This window comes from Coptis chinensis, chromosome 8, assembly GCF_015680905.1.
Source record: "Coptis chinensis isolate HL-2020 chromosome 8, ASM1568090v1, whole genome shotgun sequence".
NCBI classification, from domain to species: domain Eukaryota; kingdom Viridiplantae; phylum Streptophyta; class Magnoliopsida; order Ranunculales; family Ranunculaceae; genus Coptis; species Coptis chinensis.
Window position 1 is genome coordinate 975,026 of NC_141463.1, and position 13,354 is coordinate 988,379.

Below are 13,354 nucleotides of genomic sequence, written 5' to 3' on the forward strand. Positions count from 1 at the left end.
GCTCCACAGTGAATACCCAATGAAATGGTATAATTAAATCCTGCATTATGACTAATTGTTATATAGACTACAATGATAACTGAATCAAATCAAACTCCTAATTAACAACTTAAAAAACTGGAATTTTGCTACAATTGATGAATCATAACATATTCACAAAATATTACTCTCTTGATGGTTTCAACACCTTCAAGCTGAATCGAACTGGTGGCTGCGGCTATTTTCGTATGGGATATTGATGTTCTCTAACAGAAATGAGGCTGCCAACATGAACAACCGGCTGAAGTCCATTCGGACGTGACTGGAGTTTATTGATCAGAATGTGTTTAAACTCTTTTTTTTCTATATCATAGTAACCTTGACACTCATAACCTGGAATCAAGATACTCCCGTTCTTCATTGTTCTTAAAGTTTGAAAAGAAACTGTCTGTAAAGACCCAATCATTTCTTTCCTAATATTGAGTTCTCTAGTCCATGACTCTTCCACCCCATAACATTTCATAATCCATATGACCATGCAATCATTAAATTCATCGATCACACAAAGATGTTCACGCAGGGAACTCAAAGTTCTCAATTTGAGTACTCTATTGTCCAAGTCCATAGGAGGCTTTCTGAATGATCTGAATTTTTCATCTGCTATATTTATAGCTCCAATACAACGATCTTCCTCCCATACTGAGTTTTTCAAACTTATTTCCCAGTGTAAAGATCCATTTACAAACACTTGGCATGTTGGCAACAATGTGTACGTGGGTACAATCTCACAAGGAATATCTTCTTCTATCAATTTCCATGTCCCAGAGGCAAGATTGTATATCGTAATTACAGTTTGAATTCTCGAAATATTGTCCTTGTCAGCGAAGTACCAAGCAGAAACGACCTTGTGTGTGTTAGTTGTTGCATCAAAAGCAAATCCATATGAACTAGGAAACCAAATTCCTCCCTCTTTATATAAACTAGGTGCTCTGGGGAGCATCAATTTGTCTCTGGTAATAGGATTACAGATATAGAATTCACCATCGTAGGGACATGTATTCAGACAGATGAAACCATTAGACGAACCCACTAATTCTATTATGAGTGTCACCCTATCGAATTTGATTTTGAGGGGGTTCAATGAGGTACGAACGTTATTACTGGTATTATAGTTTCCATTGTCTAGCAAGTAAAGCTTGCTTCTATGTCCGTGACGATCAGATTGGCAAAGTACAAGGAAACTATTTCCTAAATCGCGTTTGTTTATTCGAGAATGGTGCAAATTAACTAAAGTAGGATTCATAACAAAATTATACCAATCCTTAGAAACGAACCTGCATTGAGAGAGGGATTGAACTGGTAATCTGGACAATATATCATGCATGATTTCTTCAGGAAGGTGATGAATGTGAGACATTGTACACAGTGTTACTGATTATTCAGCTGAGTCTGATATCTTAGATTGAGATGGTAAGTCAGTGGTTCTAATTCTTTCCTGCCTAATATATAAATAGGAGTTAGGAACCGAATTCTATTAGGACCCGGCCACCCACATTCGTCCAAAAGACTCCTTTGATTAATTAAAGACTCTTAGAGCATATTTAGGAGAGAAACAAAAAAAACACCAAATTTTTTAACCAAACCTAAAAACACCAACAATCTTTGGGAAAAACATCAAATTTTCGATATCAAATGATACGGTTTTAGATAAACCGCGCCATATAAAAACCGCGCCACTGAAACTCATCTGACAGGCCCAAGCACAAACGGTTTTGGGAAAACCGGGAGATGTGTCGCACATTAACTTTCTTATTTATTTTCTTTCCAAATCTCTCACGGAGTTTTGGGAAAACCGCCCCATAGAAGCCCACTTATAAGCCCAAACTCATGCGGTGTTAGAAAAACCGTGTGTTTGCGTGAGAGATTTGATACAACATCTGGAACCAAATTTTGGTCGATTTGGTGTTTGGTTTGGTGTTTTTTTGGTGCTTTCATCAATATATGACTCTCCTGAAGATGAAAAAACACCAAATTGTTGGAAATTTGATGCTAGAAAAATATCTCTCCTAAAGATGCTCTTAATTAAGTCTAATAAAAAATAATAATAATAAAATACCAACGATATGGAAGGTGGCTACATATTTTTGTGACCCAGAAACGGCTGAGACGATACCACGAAATCCATCACGAGTTCTCTATTAGAAAACCGACCAGAAGCTGCATGGAGAGGTAATCAAGTCGAGACCATATATATGGAAGGTTACTTCTCAAGACGGTGGGAATTTAGTTTACCAGGGTCAATAGTCGAGTCACCGAAGGCATATACATTGGATATGCCATGAGAAGCTACGCTGGAATCATTACTGGCCGGAAGGAGCAGCCAAAAGGGGAAGAACGTGCATGACATAGGAAGGATTGTATATGCTGAATGATGGCTTTGAAGGCCTTTCTTATAGAGCAACAAAGATTTGGTTCATGTATTGATATTTGGACGTAAGTCACGATTTGAGGACATATATCAAATTGATTCATTAAAAAACAATTTATATAACTAAAAAAATTACCTTTAAACAAGTGAAACTACATTTCAACCGTAGTAAACATTTTAAGCTCATCATCATCCACCCTGCAAAATTTATCATCCCTCAAGTAATCTCCCCTGTTACTTTGTAACTTATTTTTGTTATTTTACTTAATTATTTTATTGTTTTGAACTTTATCGATCTCTATTGTAGATGGTCATATTCGTTTCTGGGTTGTAAGTGCTTGTGTAATACTGCAAATGTTACTCGTCTTTAGTTTGCATCTTGAAAAACACATTACTCCTCATTAGATTGCTTGGTCAAGGACGTGCGATGGAGTAAAAAACAACTGGAGTTCGCTGAACCTCCAAACATTACACCAAGGATTCAAAAACAAAAACAAAAAACGCGCACACCGCCTAGACTACAATCTGTTTTGCTAGAAAAGATACAGGGTCTAGCATGATATATAGTTCTAGGTTTCAATACCTTTTGTACAATGTAATTGTGTACTAGTTATTTCGTCATTGACAGAATATTTAGCTAGCTAGTTTCTTCAAAATAAAAGGTGTGAGGCACTACATAAACTCATTAGCTACCACATGAAAACCAGTGATCATTGAAGGGACTCAAATATATGTTAACATTCACGAACACTTGTTACATCTATGAAAACATATAATGGTCCACCAAGTGCGACAAACAGGATTCTGCTCTCACCCAGCTAGTACAGAAGGGCGTCTCTTTGCAAAATCAGAAGTTGTGGTTTCAAGGCAAGGAGCTTTTCCATTGCGGTTACGTACATCCCCTTCTTCTTGAATGGTCTCCAATCTCTTTACAGAGCTAGGCCTTCTTTCAATTGATATAACCCGCTGTGGAACTGTTTCCGTAGCTTGGAATGCAGCATTTGAATACTTGGACATGTATCACCTGGTAACTATAAGGCTCCTTTCTGTGTGATGATGAAGGAATGTGTTGTGTACTATGAAAACAATGAAAGAAGAATTTATTTATATAAGCAAGAAAACTCCTTTTCTGCTGTATTTTTATTCCCGAAATTGATAGGCATGAATCCCTTCCTCAAGAATCTTATCCACTGAGAATATTTGTCGTCACAGAATGTTCTCCAATGCTTTATCTGCTGATATATATATATATATATAGATCATAATACAGAGGAGCATCTTCAACTCCATGTTGAGTGCGATATGGTCCATACGTACATATCTCCAATGACTACTTTACAATGCATTTGAGCTTCATGGTGATGTTTGAGTATATCTTTCAGGAACTTTTTCTAAAGAACACCAAGAGTTGAAAGGCATATGGCTTTAGCGAGTAAAGCAGGCCGGTTGGTTACAATCACTAAAGGAATAAAGGATTTAGATTCTCCTCTCCTAGCAGAGACTACCGTCATCCTGAAATATCTTTCTGAATAACAAGTTGGTTAAATTCACTGCTGTCCGCTGTAGATGATTAAAGTTTAAGGAACTCCCCTCGTGTAAATAACTTTGACTAGGAGAATTTGCACCAATTGGATCAGAGTTTAATTTCATGTGAATAGTTGAAAACAAAATGGTACTGATAAAGTTCCTGTCATGTTCATTGTAATCTATATATATAGTTTTCTTTTTTCCAACAAGCTATCCACGGTTATCATTCATATTGCCTAAATATAGATGTTAGCTATACTCATCACTCATGTGAGAATCTTCTAATGGAGTTGTATGTGCATGCATGAGGCATCTCTGAAAGTCTAGAATGTTGCCATACTTTATGGCTTTAAGTTAGATGGAATCGAATTGTATAAAACCTACAACCTAGTAAGCTACTTTTCGATCAGTAATGCTAGACCGACTCACTTATTTGACCTATTGATGTATCAAAAGTCTTAATCATTGATTTATATATGTGTATTGCAATGCAAACCAATGTTATCCAACTAGTGGGTCGCAATAGTAGGTCCGTGTAGACTACTTTATAGAAATCCTCAAAAAGGAAATGCAGGAAATAGAATATCCTTCAATATTGAATAGTTAAGAACATGATAGCGTTCGAGGGCTAATATCCTGCTGCTGAGAATTTTGTTGATTAGTTCAAAGAATTCTCTATCAATCAATTAGTATCTTGTTTTCAATGCTTATAATTCATCCTTTTTGGTAGACTACTTTTAAGTTAAATTTTTTTTCCTTTTTAAGGATCGGTCCTTCCACCATGTTAGCTAGCACGCGACAGGTCAAGGCCTATTAGTCGGCTACTGTTTTCTTTATCGGACTACTGAACATTTTATGGCTAACGTACAGGCAACATATAAGCCTGGCACATCATCTAAGTTACATTCAGTATAGTACTCTAGTTTACCAAGTACCTGACTGGCTGACTACCTGCTGGTTGTACTCTTTGTTTTGGGCTCTGGTCTTGATCCCTAATCAATAGATACAAAATTGTAAGAGCAGATATCACTAATTCACTGGTTGCAAGCATGAACGGACTCAGAGTATAGGCAGGGTATTCAAGTGAATACTCTCAAGTTTCACCCAAAAATAAATAAATAAATAATAGGTTTAAATGTTTAATATTTAACTTAATCTATTAGTATTTAGCCAAAAAAAAAAAATTGGCTCATTAGTTAATAATTTTTAACATTTTGGATTAAAGACTTTGTAAGACTGTAATGTAGGCCAAGTCCACACTTTTACTTTTACTCCAATGAGTAATTCATTTCGTTTTTTTTTCTAGTAAACTTTTCAAATATTCTCGATTTCTCAATCACTTTCTCTATTATTTGGACATTTTCTCCGATTCATTTATCAAACCATCTCGAATTCTCAATTCAATTTCTCGCGGGTATCATTTTGCTTTTTGAAATCATATGTTTATACTCGTTAATTTTTATTTATTTATTTATTTTACATAACACTAAAAAAAAAATCGTTATTGAATTTCCGACTTAGCTTGAATACCCTCAACGAAACTCCTAAGTCCGTCTCTGGTTGCAAGCATACTAATTTGTGCTATTGTGATTGTCCAATGGCTCCTTATCCCTTTAAAAGTAGTGTTAAAGTCAATAAAGTAGAGCTAAAGTCAACAAAATAAAACTAAAGTCAACATATTTTACTCTCTATTATTATTTTTCTATATATATATCTGAATTTTTTTTTCTTTCATTTTACTTCTATATATAAAGATAAATATATAGAAAAAAAATAGAGATAGAGAGTAGAATCATTTATATATATAAAGAGGAAATTAATGATAGAGAGTAAAATCTGTTGACTTTAGCTCTACTTTTAAAAGGATAGGGAGTCATCTGACTCAGCCTAAGTCCGTGCATATGAATATATGATAAACCAAAAAATTGGATACCTTGGCGGGCCAAATCATAAGTAGGCCCGAATGGCAAAACCCTGAGACTGAAATTCCTTGGACGTGTGAACTGACAAGGAAATAAATAGTCTCATCATGGCCTCACATGTTCGGCCTCAAGTAAGTTTTACTATTACTTCTTTATCATTCTCGTATTACTAGCCTCACATGTTCGGCCTCAAGTAAGTTTTACTATTATTTCTTTACCATTCTCGTATTACTAGATAACTGGATTAACTGTGAAGGTAGTGGAGGCGTATCTGAAGGTGGAGAAGAGAAAGAGAGAGATAAGTTTGTGGGTGGGAAAAGAGAGAGAATTAGGGTTTGGTTGAGAGGAGAGAGAGGAATAGGTGAGGACAGACAGAAACCTACCAAATTATTTTTGTCCCATGTACTCCACTCCTCCTAAAAACGTTCGCTCCGCTCACTTGATTAAGTTGCTAGTTTTTTAATCATATGGTTTAATTTGATTGATAATTTCTCTTAGTATTTTCCTATCTAATTTTTATAATTTTTTTTTGGCAGGCATTTACAAAAAAATCCAAGAATGAGAAGAAGCCTAAGATTACTACCGAAAAAGATATACTCATTTCCAGAAGAGATTGTGATTGAAATCCTCTCACGGTTACCAGTTAAGTCATTGTTGCAATGTAAGTTTGTTTCCAAATATTGGAATAGACTCATTGCTAGTCCTCATTTTGTTAAGTTGCATTTTGAACGTGCAAAAATGCACAACTCAAGAATCATTTTCACAACTACTTCCAATAGAATAAATGCACGTACAAGACTAAGTTCATTAGAATATGATGTTGCATGCAGTGTCGCGACAACTTATGAAATTTCTTTTCTGCCTAAACTCATAATGGTTGGATCATGCAATGGGTTGGTTTGTTTATCCGACTACAAAACATTTATGGCTATATGCAATCCATCTACTACAGAATACGTTGAAGTTTCATTCGGTTTAGTTGAACAAGTTCCTGGACGATGTTATCGTATATTTGATTTGGGATTTGGTCATGATCCTCTTACCAATACATACAAAGTTGTGAGAGTCGATATCACTTATAGCAAACGTACTGATGTTAGTATTGATGTAAATGATTGTAAAATCCTTGTGTATACACTAGGCACCAAAGAGTGGAGAAGGATTGAAACAACTTGTCGTTTCAGTACTAGTGGTGGCAGAGTGTATGTGAATGGAGCTCTTCACTGGTTTACGATGGCTGATTATTGTAGATGGGATGACAAGCACTACTTTTACAAATGCATCATGGCCTTTAATATTGGGAGAGAAGAGCTCTATGAAGTACCAAACGTGCATCGTTATCATGCTTCTAAGACTAAGACGACAGACCGTACTCATCATTTGGCGGTACTACAAGGATGTCTTTCCAAAATTACTCTTTATTCTGATAAAGGTTTCACTAATACTGATATTTGGTTGATGAAAGATTATGGTGTGAAAGACTCCTGGACAAAATTACTCTCTATTGCATTTCCAGTGGAGGTTGGTTGTAAGATTAAACCATTAGTTGTTCGACAACAGGGCGGAATTTTACTAGAACCTAAAATACGATATGGAGATAAAAAGAGATATTTGTATGCATATGACCCGATCACTTGCAGTGTTAATGAATATCGTGTTGGTGGTGTTGTTAATTGGATTAATGTTTCTACATATGTGGAAAGCCTTGTTTCAATTGCCTCCTTTTCCGATGGCACACATACTTATGAAGAGACAAAGGAAGAAGGCAACACAGAAGTGGGAGTGGAAAACGAGTAATTGCAACATGATGGTACGTACTCTTTTACTTGTTGATAGTGTGTGAGGGGTTACATACTTACGTTTTCACGTTTTGTTATGAACAATGATATCTGCAGTTCTCTACTTTTATTTATTTCTTAGGTTTGATGAGTTGAATGCAACTGATCATTTTAATTAGCATACAAATTCCATGTGTTACGTGGATAACAGTAGTCTAGCTACCGTTCAACCTCCCCCTGGCGCCCACTTGGATCTGCAACTGGAATCAATTTGTTTAATTGCATATCCGAAAAAACAATTTGCTACCAGTGTTTATAATTGCTTGGTTTAGCAGGCTATGGATACAGAGCGGCACTGAGCAGATATGGACACAGCAAACCTATATGATCGACATGAGCTGCCGAAATGAAAAACAAGACGTCTCTTGTTCGCTTTCACCCAGCAAGTACAGAAGGGCGTCTCTTGGCAAAATCAGATGTTGCAGCTTCAAGGCAAGGAGGTTTTCCATTGTGATTAGGAACGTCACCTTCTTCGTGAATGGTCTCCAACCTGTTTATATAGCTAGTTCTTCTTTCAATGGATATCACACGAGGTGGTGCTGTTTCTGCGGCTTGGAATGCAACAATGGAAAACTTTGACATCTAAGCCTAGTTTCTGTTTGGGATGAAGGAATGTGTTGTCTTAAAACAAGAACGAAGAATTTATTTATATAAGAAACAAAGAATTTTCTTCCCGAAATATCTTATCCACTGAGAATATTTGTCTCAAATGAATCTTCTCCAAGACCAAGACTCCAATGCTTCTAGATAAACTCTTTCAGAGTTGAGTCAGATGTAGTGGTCCATATCTCCTATGACTATTATATCTGTAGTAGATTTGAGTTCCCAGCCACCACGGCAATTTGGAGATGGATGCTCCATCAACAACTTGGATGAGGAAGTTTAATATATCTTTCAAGAACGTTCCATGAAGGGGACCAAGACTTGAAAGTCGTATATATTTTTAGTGAGTAAGACAGGTTTGTTACAATGTGACTACTACAATTATAAAGGAATCAAATCTATGACCTCTTTTAGCTGGGAGAAGGCATTGTAGAGTCGTTCTATATAGACCACTATATAGACCACGAACCAAAGGATGGAGAAGGATTCGGCATATGTGAAACTTGATTTTTCTTTTTTCTTTTTCCGTATGGTTACGTGAAGGCAGTTGATCATTTTAGCATATGATGCCATATCTTAATTGGAACTTTCTTGTGCCTTGTTCTCAAACCTCAAGAAACTTTAATTCGTCTGATTATGCTATTAACATTTCTATTTCTTAGAAGGCCTAAATCTCCCCCATCCCTATCTCCTGCAATGTTTGTCAAGTATTCTCAGTACAAGTTCTTGACTGGCTGTCAGAAGATTCTAATGGCGCTGACAAGAAATCCTAATTGTTGATCTTACCCAAGTCCTGATAAGAAATCCTAATTGTTGATCTTGCTACCATGGCAAATTCTATATGCATGTTGAAGAGTAGAAATCTTAGTAAAGCTGTCAAGCAGGTACAATTTGATCATCCAATGATCTTTGCCAAGCAGCCTCCAAGGTTCGTAATGCAGCATTATCTCCTTCGTAAGCTCCTGACAGAGTGGCTCTTGGCTTACACAAACCCGGAAGCCATGTACCGAACGCTGGACATGGTGCATAATATACAGAGCACTGTGCACAAAAGTTTATTCTAGTTGTTGTCTGCAAACCCGAAGTACCTAGTTGTGGGAGCCCCACACCTCTCATGCTAGCAACGTGCGTTTTTCACTTCTCTGTTCCCATCTCGCCCATAGATTGGGAAAGCCCGCTTCCAAGTTCCAACAAGACCATCTAATAATAGATAATGTCTACAAAAACTCACGCACCACAATACTGATCTTCAGATATTATACAACAAATTCACCAAATACAGTATTAAATATTTGACACTTAATTGTCACTGGAAGAAGAAAACATCACTTTCCGAGCTATGACTACAACAGTATTCTTTTTCTTTGCTCGGTATGAGTACAACACAATGATACAAGTTTCATGTTTGCCAAAAGATCAAGTCAACTTTCACTTTTTCATAAGAAGAACCACAGTGTGAGCTGCAATGCTTCGATTTTCCCCGAGGCTGTCTACCTTCTCATGAGTTTTAGCTTTGAGATTTATCACAGATAGATCTGCTCCAAGAAGCTCAGATAAGTTTGCCCTGATAGTTTCCTTGTGTGGGCTCAGTTTTGGTTTTTGTAAGATCAAGGTTGCATCCAAGTTTCCAATTTCATAACCCGCTTCATGCATGAGCCTCACCTGAATAAAAAATAACACAGCAAATGGGATGACTAAGTACCAAGAACCGGGATGAATAAAATAAACAAGCACCCATTGTAAAGAATGTTTTACTTTATTTTCTTTTATATTTGATAATTGAATTTTATTGATAAAAGGAATTAGTTACATTCATACATATGCATACCAACACACAATGTAGTGGTATGCCGTGGTGACAGAGAGGATCACCAACAGCATAAACAAGACAAAAGCAAAGAACTACAACACCTAGGGGAATACTCCAACCTGAAAGGACCATGCACCACCAATTACACTGCACTATTTATGATCCCCTGCCAGTTAAGTAGCAACTCCCTGAACCTGTAATCCCTCCTTTCTAGTGTCGTGGAAGACCAATACCATAAGAAAGCCTTGACTTCCATGCAAGCTCTTTCAGCAGCAGTGGTCTTGTTCCTGAAGACTATTGTTTCTTGATTTCCACAAGACCCAAATCACTGCATACGGTGTCATCCTCCAAAGGTTAGCACCAAAGCCAGCTCCTCTGAGTTTGGGCCATGCCACTAGTCAGTCCTCCAAAGAATGTTAAACTTGCCTTTTCTATCTATACCATGTCCTCACATTCAAAACTAACTATTGATATATATATACTTATTCACTATATGAGAGAATTCCTGGCACAACTTTTCTATGACCTATAAGATGTATACTTGGTTTTAGACCCTCAAAACCTATAAGGCTCCAAAGCAGAACATCCCAAAACTCCGAAATATAGTCATAATCAAATTCAAATATCTACCTAATAGACTTATGTAAACTTCGTTTAACTTCTAGTTGCCTGCGGTGGCTTAGACCTGCTGTTGTTCTTCTGAAAACGTTAGTTTGGCTCCAGCCTTCGTCCCAGAATCCTGTTAAGTTGAGTCACTTCCCCACTTCTTATCACACTTGCTCATTTCACTTGAAAACTCCAAATGTCTTTACTACCCCAGTCTTATAAAACCATTCAGCTTATGTTAGAGGAACCACAAGTAGAAAATAAGTTTGCAGACTTTTAATGCATTTCCAGCCCATGTTATCTCCTATGTCCATTCAATATTGTCTCTCTCTAGTGCTCACTTAGGGGAATTGCAAACAAAAGCAGTTGTATAAGTAAAACGGCCCACAAGATCTTGTTCCTTCAATTGGAAACAGCAACCGATCTGCCAGAAACAACCAGCTTCCTTGCTCTCCTATCATTACTAATTCAATTCAAAAGTCAAAACCATAAACTTTGCACAAACATATTACGCAGTTACTCATATAACACTTCATCTCGCATTGACATCACTTCGCAGCTTAAACAGGGACGGAGCTGTGTGTGGGTGGTGGTGGTGGTGTGTGTGTTGGGGGAAGAGACAAACAATTTAACGCTACTATGTTATGTTACTAGCTGTGCAATTTTCTGAAACTAAAAGGCTTTGGCCCTTCATTTGTTTTTTAGAAAGTGTACTACTGCTCCCTCATATATTTTAACCACCCACCCTCCCCTTCAAGCTCGTATTCCTGGCTCCGTCCCTGACCATAAACATGGTCCATCAATAATTCCATTCCATAATTAGAGTTCCCAACACAGATCTACGAGAAAGAACCAGGTTCCTTGCTCTATGTTAGAGTTCTTGTAAGCCATGACAGATGGAACACGGAGCCAATGAAGGCTTTCGTGGGGATTAAGGGGGGACCACGAACCAGATTTTTTTGGGCTTTCTATATTGTAAACAGACTATTTTCCTATATAAGAAAAAGTGTGAGGAGGCTGAAACCTAACTAAGCCGTCCTCTTTTCTCTCTCAACTTTCTTCTTGATTAGCTATAATAAAATTTCACTCTCTCCTATCATTATCAACTCAATTCAAAATCATAAAGTTTACACAAACATATTATGCAGTTCCTTATATAATATTTCGTTATGTTAACATCACTTCACAGCTTAACCATAATCAGAGCTCCCAAAAAACAATTTACAGTGTTGATGTAGCAGATATCATCATGCAATATATCTGATGTCAACGTATAATTGGCAGAAAAAGAGATAAAATATACACTAATATATATCTAAAAAACCCATTATCAGATTCTCTAAAACTCGACATTATAGTATAACAGATTAAATCATGGCCATATGTAGTACTTGGTTGGCAACCTATGATTAACTAAGATGTCACATTGCAAAATAGACCTTAACTAAAGAACAACAACCTAACAGTTAACACAAACACAATAAACAAAGAGAGTTAAATGAGTAAACTCACAGCTTCTTGAACAAACACAGAAGAGCGACAACCCTTCCACTTAGGATCATTATCAGGAAAAATCTGACCAATATCAGGTAATCCCAAAGCACCTAAAATAGCATCCACAACACAATGAAGCAACACATCACCTGCAACATACACCAATATCAATATCTTTCACCAAATTCTTCAAAAAAAAACAGTCAAAATTGAGCACACTTGGGGTCAGTAGAATTATTACCATCAGAATGAGCTTCACAACCTTTTTCAAATGGAATATCAATACCACCAATAATTAAAGGGTATCCAAGTTCTAGTCTATGAAGATCAAAACCATGACCAACTCTAAAAGGTAAAATCTTTGGTGTGTTCTTAACATTTTTCTCTCTTTCAATGTCCATAGTACTAGCTGCTGCATTTGCAGAAGCCATAACTAAACTTCTTTTTGAAGAAAAAGATTGGCCCTTTACTGAAAGTTTTGTGTTATTGGAAAAATGAAGAAAAGGAGATGAAGAAGAAGAAGAAGAGGGAGTTGACTTTATGGGAACAGTTGAAGAGAAGATAGTTGTTATTGCTGCCATGGCCATTTTTGAGACTCTTCTTCTTTTCTTCTCCAATGGAAGTTTCTTGTTATATATATTCTGTTGTTTTTCCTGATCCAGTGGAATACGATGTATTGTGTTATTGGTGGAGTATGAGTTTAGTTCGTTGATTTGAGATTGGTAATTGAATCAATGGTTTGGAATTGGTCTTTTGTATAGAGAAGTGAATTGAACGTTGGCATTTTTTATATTTGAACGTGGTTTTGAGTTTTGACAGATTCTCAATCTATAGCGTGGTAGATGTGATTAGTCTGAATATTGATTTTTGACTTTATATATTGTTGACCAGTAGGAAGGAAGTGCGGGAAATCATCTACACACCCTTTGGGGCAGAATGCTAATTGGATTACAAAAAAGATTTTGCGATATGAATGATGTGTCAGAATGCTAATTGGATCACAAAAATGATTTTTCGATCGGAATGATGGGTCAAAAAATTTTTCAAAAAAGTTAATTATTGATTTTTCAATTGTGTCTAAAATAAAAAAATAAACACAATAAAAACGATAAACGCAATAAACACAATAAAAACGATGAACGCAAAA

General features: G+C 36.5%; 3 protein-coding genes across 6 annotated transcripts; 1 reads left to right on the forward strand and 2 right to left on the reverse strand.

Moving 5' to 3' along the window:
- Window positions 1-217: 217 nt before the first annotated feature.
- Window positions 218-3,424, reverse strand: LOC147479178 (F-box protein At3g07870-like). Its single transcript, XM_086576393.1, has 2 exons — window positions 3,222-3,424; window positions 218-1,313 (listed from the first exon to the last, which is right to left on the reverse strand). Exons 1-2 carry the CDS (start codon window positions 3,422-3,424, stop codon window positions 218-220), a joined length of 1,299 nt encoding a protein of 432 aa, XP_086432519.1.
- A 2,428-nt stretch (window positions 3,425-5,852) lies between these two features.
- Window positions 5,853-9,885, forward strand: LOC147479179 (F-box protein At3g07870-like). Of its 4 annotated transcripts, none has more exons than XM_086575854.1 (3): window positions 5,853-5,987; window positions 6,393-7,666; window positions 7,970-9,885. In XM_086575854.1, the coding sequence occupies exons 1-2, from the start codon at window positions 5,974-5,976 to the stop codon at window positions 7,651-7,653; spliced, it is 1,275 nt and encodes a 424-aa protein (XP_086431980.1). In that variant the 5' UTR covers window positions 5,853-5,973; the 3' UTR covers window positions 7,654-7,666; window positions 7,970-9,885. The 4 variants fall into 4 exon arrangements, with proteins under 4 accessions (XP_086431980.1, XP_086431981.1, XP_086431982.1 ...); XM_086575855.1 differs by having other exon boundaries at window positions 5,923-6,049; XM_086575856.1 differs by lacking the exon at window positions 5,853-5,987 and adding an exon at window positions 6,067-6,280.
- On the reverse strand, window positions 9,530-13,003 carry ISPF (isoprenoid F). The gene is made up of 3 exons (XM_086575858.1): window positions 12,449-13,003; window positions 12,226-12,356; window positions 9,530-9,959 (listed from the first exon to the last, which is right to left on the reverse strand). The coding sequence occupies exons 1-3, from the start codon at window positions 12,792-12,794 to the stop codon at window positions 9,726-9,728; spliced, it is 711 nt and encodes a 236-aa protein (XP_086431984.1). The 5' UTR covers window positions 12,795-13,003; the 3' UTR covers window positions 9,530-9,725.
- Between the last annotated feature and the right edge of the window lie 351 nt (window positions 13,004-13,354).